At 41.9% G+C, this 18,630-nt stretch overlaps 1 protein-coding gene across 1 annotated transcript; it reads right to left on the bottom strand.

Moving 5' to 3' along the window:
* Positions 1–2,554: 2,554 nt before the first annotated feature.
* LEPROT (leptin receptor overlapping transcript) lies at positions 2,555–18,428 on the bottom strand. Its single transcript, XM_037143747.2, has 4 exons — positions 18,353–18,428; positions 13,688–13,763; positions 8,812–8,998; positions 2,555–6,372 (listed from the first exon to the last, which is right to left on the bottom strand). The coding sequence occupies exons 1-4, from the start codon at positions 18,366–18,368 to the stop codon at positions 6,256–6,258; spliced, it is 396 nt and encodes a 131-aa protein (XP_036999642.1). The 5' UTR covers positions 18,369–18,428; the 3' UTR covers positions 2,555–6,255.
* Positions 18,429–18,630: the final 202 nt, after the last annotated feature.

Genomic DNA, 18,630 nt, shown 5'->3' with positions numbered 1-18,630 from the left:
TTTTATGTGACACCCTGCATTCATGTCTTTCTGATGGGTCGGAAAAGTCCCATCTTCAAACTGCCTGTGTACCTTCCCCACAGCCTTCAACTTCTCCTTATTGATGAGCTACAGGAAAAGAGGAGGAGAATGCTGGTGCCATTTTTCGGTAGGGCCCCTCTGTTTCAGGCCTCAGGTCGACTGTCTCAGGGTGACAGAAAACCTCCATAATAGGAAACTCCGTGCTTACACACATTGAGATTAGTGTTCCAGAAGTGAGTAGATTACTGTAGATTACAACTGAAAAGCACATTGTTAGGATTTGGGCTGTCACATGTTGGCTTAGGTGCAACTGTGAGACTCAGCAAATACTTAGTGTGGTATCTCGAATAAATCAAGCGTCAGAGTAAAACCTGTTTTTAAACTCACTTGACTCTTTCCCATCACCAGTAAGTGGATTTTAGTAAAAGCATCATCAGGGAACCAGAGTTTGCAACAGTAATAGCTAGAAATGCTAAAGAACTCTGGATTCGTCAGGGAAACAACCATAAAGCTTTGTTGGGAGAGCTGTAAAAGTCATGACACTTTACAGAACGTGATGATAAAATTTATTTTTCAACTCAGAGGACATGAAAACATTGAGGCAAAAGCACAGGTGCATTTATGCTGTAGATTATTAAGTGAAATAATTACTTAGCAAAGGTTGAACTGAGGTTTTATTATTATTTTAAGGACAAAGAAACAAATCACAACTTTTTATTTAATGGCACCTAGAAATTAATTTGGTAGTGTGTAAGACAACTGTAATTATCCAGTTTTGATAGAGATAATCAACAGTAAAGACATACTGTGCAAAGCCTTCAAATGTGTCCCCCAAGTGAGCAGTCTTAAGACTAGGGCCACTTTATCTATACACCCAATATTAAAGATGAATAATTGTTTCAAATGATCACCTAATTTTGCCCTATGCCTAGTGATTACAGGGAAATTTAAAAAATTGAAATTTTCTACTTTTTAAAAACATGAGGAAAGGCTTGAAATGTAAATTCCTCGCTAACTTTACTTCTTTTTTTTAAATAGACATTTGTTTTCTACTTCTGCAAAAACAAAAGATAAAACTTGACTAACTGAAATGGAAAATTTTAAGAACCACAAAGAAATCACAAAATAATAACTTCCCAATTATATTACTGAACAAGGTCTTTTTATTTACATTTCACAGACCCCCTCAAAAATTATACACATACACATACATGGTCTGTCCAGAAAAAGTTGGGCCATTGTTAGTATCACAAAAAGTTTGTGCAATATCAACGTAAACTGGCAGCCAGGGAGTGGACTGGAATGCACATGTGTGAACAATGATGACTTCACTGTACCAGTCAGTGGGAGTGGTAGATGCTGCTGAGTGAGCATGTGCACTGTGCGGCTATCGCATTCAAAATGATTGAGCAAGTAGAGCAACAAATCTGCATCAAATTTTGCATTAAGCTTGAACATTCCTCCATGGAAACTATTTGGATGATTCAGAAGGCTGCAGTTATGGGCAACTGGTGACTGGTAGCTTCATCATAACAACACACCCACTCATGCATCCTGTCTTGAGCAGAGATTTTTGACAAAACATCAAATCACTCAAGTAATTCAGCCACTTCACAGCCCAGATTTGGTGCCCTGTGACTTCTGGCTTTTCCCAAAACTAAAAATCACCTTTGAAAAGGAAGAGATTTTAGATTGCTGATAACATTCAGAGAAATACATCAGGGCAGGTGATGGTGATTGGGAGAACTGTGTGGGGTTCCAAAGAGCCTACTTTGAAGGAACTGAGGCGTCATTGTCCTATGTACAATGTTTCTTGTATCTTCTTCAATAAATGTCTCTATTTTTCATATTACATGGATACCTTCTGGACAGACCTCATACACACACACAGACACACATACGCACACACAGGAGATGTTGTTAAATAGCACATAGGAATATGCTTTCTCTCCACATTCACTCCCGGCCCAGATGAAGTATGTCAATACATCCTGCATGTTTTTCCTAATGATAGTGCGTATGTACAAACCCCTGGACCGGAGCTGCTTCCTTAGGAACTGTTTTTTCTTATGGGCATTTTCTAGTTATGTTGGTAATATTAAATCGCTGTAAGTATTTAACTTTATACTTGGTTGGGCAACACAAAGAAATAGTTTCTTTCTAATCTAGCTGCATAAATCTACCTGTAAGACATCAAATGTTTCATAAATGCTTGTGCATAAGGACACTTCATGCACAAAGTAGTCCACTTTATGCATAAAGTGTCCTTATGTACTACTTTTCTTAAGTAGTATTTTATATCAGTGCTTTTTTTCCCCTGTAGTGTACAAAAAGTCTTCAGAGCACGTACAGGACTTTTTTAAAGTATGAGATTTTCTCTTTTTTGCAATACATCCAACTTTATCAGCCATGCCCCCCACACCCACCTCTATCCCCGGAGAGTGTCAGCGGCAGCAAAGCTATCAGTTAACAGTCCCAGACTGTTTCACTTCAATTACAGTGAAATACAAACAGTGTAACAATGCACATAAAAGTCTTGGTTAAAGTATAAATGCCAAGTTTATTTAAAAAGTAATCATCCTCATCATACATACACAATAATGCATTCTAAAGCAGTCTTGGGTTTATATTGTAAGGGTTCAGAATGAGTTGCCCCGAGGTGTGCCTCGAGGCATGTGGATTTTGAACTAAAGTTAACTGAGACCCTGAAGGATAAAGAAATGTCTGCCCCCTTCCCTCAAATACCTAAAAGAATTTGAATTAGAAGCCTTGCCCCCAATAAGAGATTATCAGAAATAACCTCCTCTGACCTATGTATTTGGCAGGGCAAACTACTGATTTAAAACAAAAAGCAGTCTTGGGAATCTTTCACATCATGTGTGGGGTCACAAGTATGATTGCTCTCCTCCAGCGGCACGGCCACTTACAAGCAGAGTGTTAAGTCATCAGCTGTTTAATACCAGAATTTTTGTAAATAAGGTACTCATGAGGAGGAATGGCAAGAAAATTCAATTGCACGATTTATATTCACCTACAAAATTACTATTTCCCAGTTGTAAACCAATTACTGGGCTTGGAAAATGCTAGCATCCTCATAAATATTTTGGATACATGGTGCAAAATCTAAATTTTGTAAACTTTGAAAAAGCACATTTTTGTGACATCTAAGCATTTCCTTGAGGGCATAGGAATGTTATTCATGTAATGAAACACTTCAGCTACACTCTGGAAGAATCTCCATGAAGAAGATACCTTGAGATGGTAAGAAAAATCTGTGGGTTCATAAGTAGAGGAAAAGAAACAAGTATGAAAAGTAGGACGAGCTGAGAACTCACCCTGAGGAAGAGATGAGATATGACCAGTTGCCCTGACCCCAAACATTACTGTCCTTCTACAAACTGTGGGAATGCTTTCTCCACTGGACTTGGGAGCATCGCCATGTCCTGTGGAAGTCACGGGTCCCGAGGCATGCCCTTGTAAGAATGCGGCAGCAGCACCATGTGTGGCAACTGCACAGTGCAGGTATTCCTGAGTTTCGGATGTGGGGAAGTTGATCCCAAGTCATTCATTCTTTCTGGGAAGGAGTTGGATCACATGATTTTCTCCTTATCACCACGATATCAGTTATACTGAGAAAACTGATTGGTTGTAAGAAGCGGGTAATTCTGGAATATGCAAAAACCTTAAGAGGCGGGGCAGGCTAGGAGGAGGGCCCTGGTCTGGGAAAGGAGGCCAGCAAACCTCACAGGGGTTCACCTGGCCCCTAAAGGTGTCAGGGATTGGAAAGGGCTGCAGAAACAGAAGACAGGCCTTGTTCTTTGGAAAAGAGAGAGAAATTTGTACTTTCCTGCCTCCAAACTACTCCTGTTACCTGGACCCAAATCTCAGGCAGGTACCAAGGTCAGCTAGCTCCTTTAGGGTTTACTCCAACACTGAAGGCTTGGCCTGGGGACTCCATCACTAATGCCTGCCATTGTTTCTGTGGGAAAAGTGTTCCAAAACATACCTGTAAGCCAATAGTTTGGAATGTGACAGAGAATCCTTTTATTATGAGATTACCTACAGGCAATTCTTTATGTATACTCTTCTAGAATGTAATCAACATGCTTCGAATCTCTAAGACATATTCTATGATATATACAAAAAAAACATTTTTAAGGAAAAATGCCCAACATTTCTGTCACCAAGATGAAACTGTTGTATTGCACATTCATCCAGAGCAAAACTTCCTATTGACATTTACTACTTAAGTGATAGGCAGGCACTTCAGAATAAATGTCTCTGTTTTCAGACATAGAGCAAATCCAGTAACCTACCACTTCCACAATCCATTACATTATTAGGGAAGAGCTACAAATATTCTATATGAAAGTATTTTATATTATCAAGAGGCAATGCTTTAAGGCTACAGGTTAAGGCTACCTTGGTTATTTGAAATGTGTATAAGCAACAAAGACATTTTTTCAAAAGGCAGTATAAATTAAACACTATTTCCATCTTAGAAAAAGGCTATTATAAGCCAACTAGACATTTAAAATGGAATCTTGAATCTTATTGCTATTACCCTATTGCAGGACAGATCAGCACTCCAAATTGCCCCTTTCAGAATTAGTTTAGGCTACATCAGAATAAAGACTTTTAAAAATAAACTTTTCTTTTGTGTTTAAAGTAAAATTTATTACAATACAATAAATGCAAGTGTTATTAAAATGCTGGTTGAAATTATAAAGTATCTATATAATTTTTCTAATATAAATATTAGAAATAACTTCAACAATTCTGTATATACATAGAACATTGAAAACATAAAATCATGCACAAGGTCAAAATATAACTTTGCATATTGTCCTTTTAGGTATCACTTCTCTCTAGTATGATTCCAGAATATGAAGGGGTATGCTAATTACTCAGATACAAACTTAAAGGGCTCGGTGTGTTAAATATACATCAGTTATCACACATTAACAGTCTTCTAAAATCACTGCTTATACTACTCTGATCAAGTGGTTCTAATTCCCATATTTTCCCTTCCCAATAGGTCTTGGACATAAAGTTAAACAAGAAAACTGTGATTACAGGATCCAGAATGACATGTATTCCTAATGATTCATCAAAAGTGGCCAAAAGTGCTATATATATAAAAAGTCCCATGGGACATAAACGACGAGTACATTAACATCTAAGTAAAATTAAGCAGCTTGCCCTGTTTGCTCACTTGGTTCCATGTCTCTATAGAAAGGAGGAACCAGAGTCATGAAGAAGGGTGAATCAGAACTGCTGGGAGTGTGTGTTTGAGGGTGGGGGAGGTGCAGCACAGGAAGGAGTGGGGTAGAAGTGTCGGATTATAAAGGGAAATTGAACAAATTACCTCGCTAGTCTTCCTCATCCTACTAAAGCAGGCACTGGTTCCAGCTTGGCCTCCCTCCCTGTGTCCCGGGGAGCTCTGGGGCTATCGTGTCCCCCAGCACTGGGACAACAGCCACTGCCGTTTTCAGACAAGGTGAAGGCATGCCTAGCTGTTCCTTACTGAGAGCAATTCATAAATACGAGGAACAGCCTATGTATTACAGGTTTGGACATTTCGCAAACACCAGAGTCTGAACTAGGCCTCAACATAAGGGCAGGTGGAACAATTACAAATGAGCAGCTAACACCCAGAGAGGTTAAGGGGCACAGCAACGGGAAAGAAAAGGAAACTGTATGTAATGCTTAGTCCTCTACGACAGCACGTCTCATCCAATCCCTTTGGGTCTGGGGTGGGGCCTCAGGTTCTGCGTTTGTAATAAGCACCTAGGCGATGCCCGTGTTCTTGGTGTATGGACAACACTTTGTGAAGCGAGGGTCCACCACACGAAGAGGGGCCACTGCTGTCTCTCTAGGCCACAGGTGTATCTTGGAAGTCCTGAGCAGAACTGAGACCTGCTCCTATCCAAGCACATCCCCAGGTAAAAGGTGTAGATGTGCTGCTTACATAGGCAACTGTCTATGAGACTGTGTTACTGTGTTTTCTGAGAGCACCATGACTATGTGAACAGCCAGACAGCATGATTCAACTCGAGTAAATGGAATGATCTATTTGCTGGTAATAAAATATGTAGTCCTACTTAAAGTGAACAGGATATAAAGTATAAAAAAACCCAGCATATTAAATTTCATAGTAAAAGGCCACATGTGCACATACATACACATCGTATGAGTTTTAAGGAACTAAATGCATATTATCAGAATGCAGTGCTACCACTGCTCCCAGCTAAAATCATCTCCTCTTCCAAACACAAGGAAAAAACCTTGAATCGTCAGGAAAATGACCGCATTGCCAGCCAGCACAAGACCACAGGCTCCCCATTTAATCTGAAACAAAAAAAGAGGATTAAATCTTTGCTTGCTTCATAATGTATTCTTTGAAAATCTATTATTTTCTTCATTAGAAACATCCAATGAAATATTACCTAAAACTGCTAAAAGGCTTAATGTACAGGCGGAGGCAGTGAATTTACTCAGTAATTAGTGTAATTACTTCATGAGGCCTGTTAATTAAGGGCACTATCATCCTTAACATTTCCCCCATTAGACATACCTATCTCTCCACTTGTTTTCAGTAGACAATGACGGCCCTGAGTAAAACACAGGCAGATGACAAAGGGTCCCACCGCACAGTGGGCACTGAAACTTCTGTGCACACTGCCTTTTGTCATGAAAATAGGAATTGGAGAGTTAAGGACTGATCTGTTTCTTTTCTAGGCAAGAAAAGACCAAAAAAAATCTGCATGCAAAGGAAAACAGCCTTCTGGAGTGGCCCAGGGTTTCGGAGGCACAGCTGGGGACGACAGCACCCTCTAGTGGGCATTTTTTGTTTCAATTTAACTAACAGAAAACATCAATGAAAGTTCCTTCACAAAACATGCAGTATTGAAAGGGAAATAAAAGAGACATTTTTAGAACAAAATTTAGGAAGTACTTAGTCTGAGATATAAAGAGAATAAGGTCATGACAATCTTGTGTTCAAATGCCATCAAAGCTCCCTTGTTACCTAGACAGAGTGCAAACAGGCGCCACATCCGAGACCCTCTCTGTGATGTGCTTCACCAACCTTCCTAACCTCAATCTCGATCACTCCTTTTTACTTCCATCATATTGGAATACTGCTCTTTTTTCCACAAATTGATTGCATTTTCTCACTCGGGTGCCATTCGATTTAATAGCGTTCCCTACTTCAATCAAAACCCTATTTATCAAAAACCGCATCAAATGCCAGTTGGAATTTCGCTGTGTTCCCAAGGCATTGTGATCCTGTTTCAATGACCCCACTTATCATATGCTTACCTATCAGGCTAGTTTCTGTCCTCTTTGGGAACAGAGACAGCACCTGACTCTTATTCCTGGTATCTTACAAATAGCAAATGTTACAAAAAATATTTACTAAATGAATAAACAAGACTTGTACATATCTTATATTCAATGCCCCCAATAAGTTTCATGAAATTGAAACCGTATGTAATTGGGGGAATAAGAACAAAGAGTATGAAAGACAGTGAATGTCAAAGAAAGGAATAAATTATACCCACAATGTGTTTTTTATTCACTGTATCTTCAAAGAGCTATATAGTTGCCCCTCAACATATGCCTATTGTGTTGATTTGAGGACTGTGTCCATGTTCCTCCAGGAGAAGAATCTGATATGATGCTGTGGTACTGTGATTTTTAACAAATACTTGGTCTTCTTCTCCTCTCTGGCACAGAGACCTAAAACACTTGGAACTTCTAAGTGATAACAGTGATAAATGTGACTTTTATTTTGTTAATGAGGTGACTTTTAGGAAGCACCTACGGATGAGGGCTGGTGCCCAGAGAGGTTAACCATGTGATTAGAGGGGTTAGAACTTTTGGTCGCCCCTCCTACCCTGCCCACCTCTGGGGAAGGGAGAGGAGCTAGAGATTAAATCAGTCACCAATGATCAATGATTTTATTGATCATTCCAAAAAGCACCAAAAGGAAGGGATTTGGAGAGCGTCTGGGTTGGCAATTTGGTGATATGAGCAGACTGTACTCCAAGAAGACAAGGGAGCTCCTTGCCCCTCCCCATGCCTTGCCCTATGCATCTCTTACATCTGGCTGTTCCTTTCATAACAAAGTAGGAATCTAGTGAGTAAACGGGTTTCCTGAGTTCTGTGAATAAGTCAATCAAACCCAAGATTAGGGTTATGGGGACTTCTGATCTACACAGCCAATCAGTCAGAAGCACAAGTGCACAAGTTGACTGGCAACTGAAACAGAGGACAGTCTTGTGGGACTAAACCCTTCACACGTAGATCTGATGCTCTCTCTGGGTAGACAGCGTCAGGACTGAGTTGAACAGAAGAACACCGAGCTGGTGTAGAACTGCTTGCTGGCGGTGTGGGGACCCCGTTCCACACACACTGAAACTGGGTGATCAGGAGCCAATTAGACGTTTACTTTGAAGCTAGAAGAGTACTGCTATTGTAGTCACTGTGGATTGCCCTATGCTAAGAGGCAAGGATTTAAGAACAGTTCCAGAAAACTGTGGAATAAAGTACAATATAAAAAAACAAAAAATCACTTGATCATGCTAAAAGTTGTAAGAACTAAGAAAACATCCTGAAAACATGGCCAAGATATTGACAGATCTAAAATGTAGACTAGATTAACTAAAAGTATACCTGGCCTTGAATATTAAGTCTGGGCAATAAAAAAGAAATTGAGGTTCCAGATGCAGGCCTCTGAAGTAAACTCAGAGACAAACGGGCAAAACGACTGAGAACAAAACTCACCACAGCCACACGAGCAAGAATAACAGGAAATCCAAAGGCAGAGACAACGATTCCAGTGGTGAAAAAATAGGCCAGCTCCCGACAGGCACTGCTTGTTGCATCCGAGTCATACGTGGCTCTCTTGGCAATGAAATAGGGAATGGGAGAGATGACGTGAAATACCAGGACGAACAGGGGCCAGTACACACTGTCGGGTGGACCCAGAAGAAATGCAAAAGGAAAAGTTACGGTTAAGACATTCTACTGTTTCAAGGTTAATATTATTTTAAATGTCTAGGCCCCAAAATTATTTATTCAATTGTCAGTATTAGCACTTAAGAAAATTTCTACCAGGAACACAGAAGAAATAATGGTCATTAAAAATTACTGGTCATTAAAAATTACTAGTCATTAATATATAGATAAATGACACTGTGTTAAGAAACTGCATGACTGCATACATGAAACCTATAAAATTTTATTAACCAATGTCACCCCCATAAATTCAATTTTAAAAGAAACTACATATATGTATCATCTAGAATCTTTACTGTTTTCTGTAACTACTGAGCTGTAATTGAAGAGCAGAAGCTTTAAAAAAAAAAACCCAGAAGCTTAATTGACATCTTTGCTTTCCCTATAGAACACAGCACAGTGGCTTGCACACGCTAGTTCAATAAACACTTGTTTTAGTGCTTGCACGCTGGAAACCTTTCAGTGAGTCAAAATAAAACCGAGATTCCTTGCCCTGACCTACAGTCTTACACGAGTGGATCAACTGACTTTATTTTGTGCCGTCTTCCCTGCATTTGTAGCCACACTAGCCTTCTTTCTGCTCCTTAAACGACCCCATCCTTCCTCTCCGGCCTTTGTATGGCCTTTGCTTGGAATGCTCCTCCCCCTGATCCCCTCATTGGCTGGCTCCTTCTTATCATGCAACCTAACCTGAGAGGTCTCCTAATGATGGTTTAACCAGAGCATCCATTTGAAACACCTCAAGTCACCCTTTGAGCACATCCCCCTCTGAACTTTCTACCCAGCACTTATTCCTACCTGGTATTCTCTTGCTCATGAGAACAGGAATCTGACTTATGTCTACCGATCACCACTTATGTCCAGGGCCCAGAATGAAGTGCTTCATTAACATTTATTGAATGAACAAAATAACAAATAGATTTTAACTTTGGAAGACATGAAAATAGATATGCTTATTAGTAAAAACTTAAGATATACTCTAATCTTTATTATAAGAGGTCACAATAATTCTGTAATGCAAAACATAAACACTATTCTCAAATTTCAATGTTTTGAACGTATAAAAATTGCCATCTGCTTTCCAATTACATTTCCTCTATAAATACTTCATAAGTATTTTTCTCCATCAGTTAGACATTTATTATATTTTATTCCATGGGAGGGGGATATAGGCATAGCTTCTACTCATACACACCCATACACACACATACACACACATACATACATACACCATAATAATACAGATCACCACAATGCCTTGATGAACACAGATCTACCAGGACAGCCAACACCTCCACGCAGGAGTTGGTGTGAAGCCACTCTGTAACGAAAGCTTCCCATTTCTACCACACACCTAGGAGGGCAGGATAGTTAACCAAAAAGCAAAAAAGGAAAGTGCCCTTAGGAGACTCAGGACAGAAACTCTGAGTTGGGACTTCTAGTTTTACACTATAGGAATTATAGTGTATTTCAAGAATCACCAAACAATATTGTGGGGAGGGGAGGGGAGGGGAGGGGAGGGGAGGGGAGGGGAGGGGAGGGGAGGGAGGGGAGGGGGGGGAGGGGAGGGGAGGGGAGGGGAGGGGAGGGGAGGGGAGGGGAGGGGAGGGAGGGGAGGGGAGGGGAGGGGAGGGGAGGGGAGGGGAGGGGTTTCTACAAATTCTCTAGTTCAAGGCCTTTTTAGTACCAGTGAGGAAAGACACCGGAGAAGAGGTCTGGAACAGACCCAACTGTTGCCTGACATACCCACGGCCAAGAGCTCTTAATTCTTCCTAGAACACAGTAAGTTTTCTAAAGAAAATCTGACTATGCTCCCATTCACAGTTAGTTATCGTGGTCAAAAGCAGGGGTGGGGGTATGTACACGTTCAGTGACGGAAAATAACCTAACAGCATGATCTGGCCTTACGTTCCTAATGAGCAGGTCACAGTGGGTAGTGACACCCAGGCATGTGACTTCTTTAGTAAAAGATTTTTCTTTGTCTTAGGCCAGCCCTATCTGTTGTGTGTGTGTGTGTGTGTGTGTGTGTGTGTGTGTGCGCGCGCGCGTATTGAGGTTAGCGCCCCTCTGAAACAAGAATAATCACCCTCAGGAGAGTATATAACCTTAACTGTCCTGCATCTTGCTTTCTCCACCTTCGTGGGACCTCCCTGACACGCCCTCCTTGACGTCAAATGTGTAAAAGAAATGACAAAACTGTCACTCTCCCAAGCATTTGAGATCTTGTTTCCAAGCAACTGTGGTCAGTTTTGGCTCAAATAAACTCATAAACATTTTCTACAGGTTTGGACATTTCTTACATCAACAATATAAATTGTAAAAGCTTCCAAAACAAAATTTGGACCCAACTGTTCTTTTATACACTAGTGAGTTTTTCTCAGGGCCAGAGGTCTCTGTGTGTGTCTGTTTATGTCCACATAGGAATGCTGAAAATGCGAGACACTTCTCAACCTCCAAGATGGCATGACTGAAATTAATTTAAAGGCAAGCACTTGTAAGAACTGGGTATTTTAAAATCCTCAGATATACAGAAACTAGCTCAAATGCTTTTTAAGTTCACACGATCTAAGATTAATCCTTAGTAAATAAAAGCTAGTTTAAGTTTGTTGGTTTAAGTAGAAGACATGTCTTTTAAGTTGATATTTTAGACATAATATATTTATATTACATTTTACTTGGGGTTTTATAAAAATAAGTCCATGTTAATAATTGACTTTGATGTCTATGAAATGTTTCTAGAGGTTACAAAATGTCTTCGTATACATAACTTCTTAGTTTTCATTAGAAATTGAGGTTGTAAGAGTTAAAACCTCAATATACGTTGGAATAACTTTGCTGTGCTGCTGGAGGGACCCTGGAACAACGCAAAAAGGCTTGTTTTCTCTCCTTACAAAAGAGAAATTTTAAGCTATTCAGGCATTTTTTAAATGTTAAGCTGCATGGGCAGCGCTGTAAAGTGACGGAGGACGCTAGGGCGTGTCCTGCGGGAAAACGATGGCTGTAAATTAAACGAGTAGTTGGGGTGTGGGAAACTCAACACGGCTGCTTGGTTCCTCGAGGCCCCTGGCAAACCCCATTTTTTACTCGGTGTTTACGTTCCTTCACGTGTCATAGTGCATTCAAATGCGCTTAGACGAGATGAAGGAACTTAGGAGCTAACACTATTGAAAGGAGACATTTTACAGCACTGGGAAGGTTTGATGGAGTCACTTCAAGAAAACGCTAAATAGGTAACTGCCTCCTTTCCTGGGAAGCAATCAGGAGACAAGACTTTAAGAATTATCAACTATCGCCTTGTGATTTTGTTTACTGGAAAGAATATCAAATAGAGGCACTCTCCAACCTCACGGGAACAGGCACCTAACCACGAATGGACAACCACCCCCATCTCGGACACTCGCCTCTGCCTACACCAGACAACGAAGCCTCCTCTAGGATAAGAAGCTGCTGATGGAGGCTGACCACTCTCCCAAGACACTGACGAACGAGGCCTGTGTTTCTAGAGATTGATGCTGAACTCAGAAACCAATTTGCTTGACTGTCTTTACTTGTATGCTCATGATATTAGTTATAATGATATACTTGTTCTTTGGGTTTTGCTCACAGTTCAACTGTTTATAAGTACAAAACTTAATAGTTTTAATAGCCATATAAATGTAATACTAGATGCAAAACACCGAAAAATGAAACAGATGGCAAGACTCAGATCATGAGAGTTTATAGGGCAGAAATGACCCAGAGTGTTCTTCGTAATGAAGGCCCACAACACCTGACCACCTTCCATTTACCTGCCCTTCCCTTTAGGGAAAATTCGGCCCCAACCCACATCTCAGGGTTACTGTATTGCCCCGCTCCCACTGATCCACCATTTCAACAAGATGACCACCCTCCCCTGAGCCCCTCTGCCCATTACCCTTTACTCTTCATAACACTTCTACCTCTGACAGCATGTACATTTTAAAATCTGTTTCTTGTCTGTCTCCCCCACTGAAATACAGACTCCAAGCAGGGCAGGACTTTTGTTTTCTTATTTCTGAATCTCCAGTTCCCATTAACTGTAGCTGATACACAGTAAGCACTCAAACAACAGTTGCTGAATAAAGAAATTTGTTGAATGTTCCCTCTGCCTGAAATGCCCTCCCCTGACTTGGCCCAATAATCTAGCTTATCCACGAGGTCTCGGCTTAAAGACGACTTCTATGCAGCCCTTCCTGACTCTCCTGGGGAAACCCTGATGCATTTTCCAGAAGCTCTCACTGTACTTTTCACACATCCCCACGACAGGGGCCGTCTTCCTAATGGCACTGTTTGCCGGTCTCTCCCTCGGGACTAGAACGATGAGCTCCTTGAGGACAGGACTACGTCTCTTCATTTTTGTAGCCCCAGCTGATCCAGAGAAGATATTCAATAAATGCTTATTAAATGACTATATCAACTGTAAAATGAGTGTTTCTCTACACAAGTACAGCTGACCCATGAGGGGACTGAGTTCATAATTTGGGCTTCACTAATTCTTTGGTTAGAGCTTGGTGCTAAATTGACCAAACTCCCTAACAGCCATTACACACACACACACACACACACACAAACAAATAGTGACAAAGACACAAAATGAAGAATAGGGTTTTTTTAAATAACTTACCCATAATCTTCTAAGGCACATCCCAGCATAAGAAAAGTCAGTCCAATGGCCCCACTGAAGGATAATAACACAAGAGCTGTGAAAAATAAAACCAAGAGTTATAGGTTCCAGATCACTGGGTGCCAAGGGCTGGAGGAGGAGGGGCAAAGTGGGGAGTGACTTATTAATGGGTATGGAGTGTCCCCTGGGGGTAAGGAGATGTTTTAGAATTAGATAATGATGATGGTTACACAACCTTGTGAATGTACTAAACACCACAGAATTTAATACTTTAAAAGGGTCAATTTTGTGGTATGTGAATTACATCTCAAAAAATTTTTTAATTAAAAAATAAAAGGTCCCCAATTAAGCAGATGTAGCAATTCACTTATTAGCTGATGTTATATTTGACTAGCAAATCAGTGCCTACATCTGTCTCTTTTAAATTACAGTATTAGTCTCAAGAAGTTCCAGTGCCCGGCTTCCATCTAAGGCACGAATCCCCTCTATTTCTGTCACAAGCAGCCGGCCAGCCAACCTCTACAACTCCAGCGAAGGGGGCCTCATCATCTCCTGAGGCAGGTCACTGCATCTGACAGTTTCTAAATGTTGAAATCCTCTTTCCTTAAATTATATGCAACACGGCTTCCCTGAAATATACACACTTTGATCATTTTTGCCTCCCCGAAACTTAGTACTTTTAAATATTTGCAAATTGCCTTCATGTCTTCCTAGATTCTCAACTACTGAATAAAATATGTATTCCTGGCATCTGTGTCTCTCCTTACACTGCTGACTTGTTAAAATTCTTGAGTTCTGAGTCACTAACATGGGTTCAAATCTCCTCTGCCTCCAACTGCTTGTGTGAACCTCTTTAAATCTGATTTCTCTTCTGTAAAATAGTAATAACAGTGTAACTTCATTAGGAAGCTCATGGTAATTACATGAGATAAATCTGTGGAAAGTACTGGGTGAAAGGAGGAGCCCAGTAAGTAAATATTGATTGATGTAGGTATCTGTTCATTTTAGCAATGTTCTTTGAATAAAGAAATAAATTAGAAGCATCGGACACTATATTACCCAAATTTGCTTCTGAAAAAAAAAAATACAAGATCCAGCACAAATAACACCCCTTTTAAAATACAAAGTCTTTGATTACAAAATCATAAGCATGTAATTCTGTAACATAACAATATCACACTCAAGCACACTATATGACATGTTAGGTGAAACATTCGAATTAAAACTAGAAACTATTGCACTCATATTATTACCTTACCAACCACACTCAAGCAGCTGTTACTTCTGCTGGACCCTGTACGGAGCACTCAAAATTCCTCACTGACTACACTAGTTAGCGTTCAGATTGCTTCCTGTTGCAACAAGGAGATTTGGGGAAGCGGGGCACTGTTCTATAGGAAGATGCCAAGGTGCTTTTACAAAACATTTAGAAGTATACAGATATTAAAGGACAAGGAAGAACTTCAATTCTAATTTATACATATTTTTCCATTTAGTCGATGTCACTTTTTAAAGAAAGCAGTATAAAAGTAAGTTTTCATGTTGTTTCATTAGAGAGCATCTCTTCCTCGTTAGTTTGTTCCCACCCTACGCCTGACCATCACTCTCCGGCACAGCCGCTGCAGCTGGGAACCGTAGCCGTCTTCCTTCTAGTCTGTGACACCAGCCTCTCCAGGTTCACAACCTTGTATCTCCAGTAGATTCCTTTTAGCCCTTTTTCCTTTTTTAGGAATTGCATCCTCTACGTCTCTTAAAGATGGAGCTGACCAGATTCCAACTTCATCTCTTTCCACTCTACACTCCTGCTGTGACATTACCTTCAACTCAAAGTTCCCCGGTACCACAAGGGCCTGGCCACACGAATGCTGCACGTCCAACTCCAATCTTGACTTCTCTGCCTGAGCAGCCAACAAGGACCTCACATTCACATGTAAAAAACTGAAGCATCCCAGGCCACCTCCTCACAAAACACGTCTCCCCTTTGAAGGAAGGTTCTATCTTGAAATACCAATACCATCGTTGCACTCCACTTTACAGAAAAACAGCAAATCAAGGAGATCAATCTCCCAGACCTCACTGCTACAGATTGAAAGCTTGTATCCCACCCCCAACCCCTCAACAATTCGAGTTATATCCTAATGCCTGTGTGACAGTATTGGGAGGTGAGGCTTTGGGAGGTGACTAGGCCAGGAGGGCAGAGTTCTCATGGATGGGATTAGTGACCTTATAAGAGACCTCAGAGAGATCCCTCACCCCTTCCACCATATGAAGGTACAGCAAGAAGACAGTTTTCTATGAACCAGAAAGCAGGCCCTCATCAGACATCAAATCTGCCAACAACTTGATCTCGGGCTTCCCAATCTCCAGAACTAATAAATTTTTGGTTTAAGTCATCCAGTTCATGGCAGCACTGTTCTCTTGAACCGTCCCTCTGCTGCCGCCCTGGTGTAGGCCCTTATCATCTCAGGCCTGGCTCTAGTCATCCCTTCCACTCCACCCTCCACACAGCAGACAGTGATGTTGCAAACAGATAAAGCTGGTGTCACCCCTTCGCAGCTGCTTTCAAGCCTACAAGCTGTTCTGGCACTTGAGGCTCAACATGGCCTAGCCCCTGACTACCTCCCTCACCACTCTCCCACTACATTCCAGTCTCAATAAGATAGTTTAAGCTCCTGGAGAGAACAAGGTGTGCTCTTTCATGCCCCCTGCCCTAGGTTACATGCTGCCATCACCCCATGCTTTGCCAGGTGAAGCCTTATCAATCCTTTTAGCTTCAATTCAAGGATTACTTCTTGTGTAGAAGTGGTCCTCTTGGTCCTTTGAGCAATGTTAAGTGACCCCAGCTGTGTTACTTCAGCTGCTATTAACAATGTACCAACCGGTGGCTTAGAACAGAAATTTATTTTCTCACAGTTCTGGAGGCTTCACGGTGTCAGCAAGACCATGCTCTCTCTGAAGTTTCCAAGGAAAGAATCCTTCCTGCCTCTTCCTCACTCCTGGTGGTTTCTTTGGTGCTCTTTGGCTTGCAGCTGCCTCATTCTACTTTCTACCTCCATCTTCACATGGTGTCTCCACAAGGTGTCCCTATATGTCTCTATGTCCACATTCCTCTTTGCTTATAAGGACGCTAGTCGTTGGGGTAGGGTCCAATCTAATTCAATAGCATCTTAAACTTGACTACATCTGCAAAAACCCTATTTCCAGATAAGGTCACACGGACAGATCCAGGGGAGTTAGGAACATAGTTCAACGCACAACATCATCTGTGCTCCCACTGTATCTAAGCACACCTCAGTCAATTAAATAATAACCACTTACAACTCTGTCGTCCAGTAGTAATTTATCTTTTAATCCCAAACCTCATGTACACAGTAATCCCTCAAGGGTTGAACTACCAGAAAATATGTCCTTCCCTCAATCCCTTTCTATTTCACAACCTAGCTTCCTTCACAATTTCTAACACATTCCCACATAAACATTATTATTTGATAGTTTCTGGGCATGACTAAATGCAGTACAATTCTGAGATGTTACTTGTTGCCTATTTTCTGCACTGGCTTCAAATGGCTGTATTACTCACAGGAAACTGTCCAAATAAATCATGTTTACTAAACTGATGTTGAAATAAGCCATCCAGAAATAATGATAAAATATGTCTGCTGCTAATAGATCACCTACTGATATATTTCACAGTGAACATACACGTGTGTAAATACACTTTATACAGGTTTATAGCAGGTGGGGAGATCTTTGGGTACACATTTCAAAGAGAATAGAACTCCAACAAAAAAAACAAGTCATGCTACTCTATTCAAAAGATTAGAAATCTAACGGTTTCCACCCAAAAATAACAGGAAGCCTTCCAGTAACCTCTCCCTCGGCTGGCATCCCCCATTCCCCAGAAGGCATAGATAAGGGAAGAGGTGTTCTTGGTACCCCCTTTTTATCAAGCACCATTCAAAAACACATATCTGCACAAATACCACTTTCTTGTTTGTCCAAAGATGAAAGTAGCAATAAAATTTCACCTAATGTGCTTTCCACGACTATGAGAAATATAGCTCTTCTGGGCGCTTCCCATTAACACCCGCCTGCCGTCAACTCCGCCCAATAGGAAAAACTACCAGGAACAGGAGGATTAAGTGCCCCAAATCTGAGAACGATGGAGACAATAGCTCCTCTGGAAGAAACTGGAAAGTGCGGGATGTCAGGAAAAGACAGAGTTGTTAGGGTGCACTTGTCAGGAAGTGGAAACCTCCTCAATAACAAGGCAGACGCGGGTGGGGGTGAGGGTGGAGGGCAGCTCCTAGGCACTGCAGCCGGTGCAGTGATGCCCCGGGGTCGGGATCCGGTCTCCCAGGCAGGCACCGCTCCCCGCGAGGGTGCCTCCTTGAAGGTCCGGAGGGCCAGGGGAGAGCGTGAAGGCCAGTGGCCTGGCAACAACAACAACAACAAAAGGGCTGAGGTTCCCCAAACATCCTTCCACCCGCACCCCACGAAACGAAGGGAGTGAGCGAGTGCTTTCCACCCAGGAGGGCGGGAAGCGTAGTGAGTCTGGGGGAGGTCGCTGCCTGCCTACGCGCTGAAAGCGCAGCTCCCAAGCCAGGCCGCAGCGGAAGCGCTGACCCCACCGCAGGGCCAGCGAGCTGGGGTCCGCGGATATACCTTTAATCCCCGCCATGTCTCCAGAGCTGAGGGGCTGAGGCGCAGCTGCTTCCGGCTTCCTGCCACAGACCCCGCCCTTGCCCGGCCGGGGGCTGGACCACGGGCCCGAGCCCGCCCCCTCCCCCCACTCACAGGCCTGCCCCTCACAGCCCCGCCCCAACTCGTCCATAACCCCGCCCCCATCTCTCAGAGCCAAGCCCCCATCTGCAGAGCTCGGCTCCAGTCTCCCAATCCAGATCCTGGGCCATCCCAGCAAACCCACATGCTGCCAGTAACCT

Source organism: Artibeus jamaicensis, unplaced genomic scaffold (assembly GCF_021234435.1).
Source record: "Artibeus jamaicensis isolate MK-2021 breed Jamaican fruit bat unplaced genomic scaffold, CSHL_Jam_final scaffold_1019, whole genome shotgun sequence".
NCBI lineage: Eukaryota > Metazoa > Chordata > Mammalia > Chiroptera > Phyllostomidae > Artibeus > Artibeus jamaicensis.
The sequence above is the reverse complement of the archived record's forward strand: the minus strand, read 5'-3'. Positions and strand labels throughout refer to the sequence as shown.

Bases quoted from the DNA above. Each gene is read 5' to 3' on its own strand.
- LEPROT (XM_037143747.2), bottom strand. The intron at 8,999-13,687 runs GTAAGTTATTTA...TCCACCCGACAG, and splicing joins TGTGCCTTAGAAGATTATGG to TGTGTACTGGCCCCTGTTCG. The intron at 6,373-8,811 runs GTGAGTTTTGTT...TTTTTGTTTCAG, and splicing joins TTCTTGCTCGTGTGGCTGTG to ATTAAATGGGGAGCCTGTGG.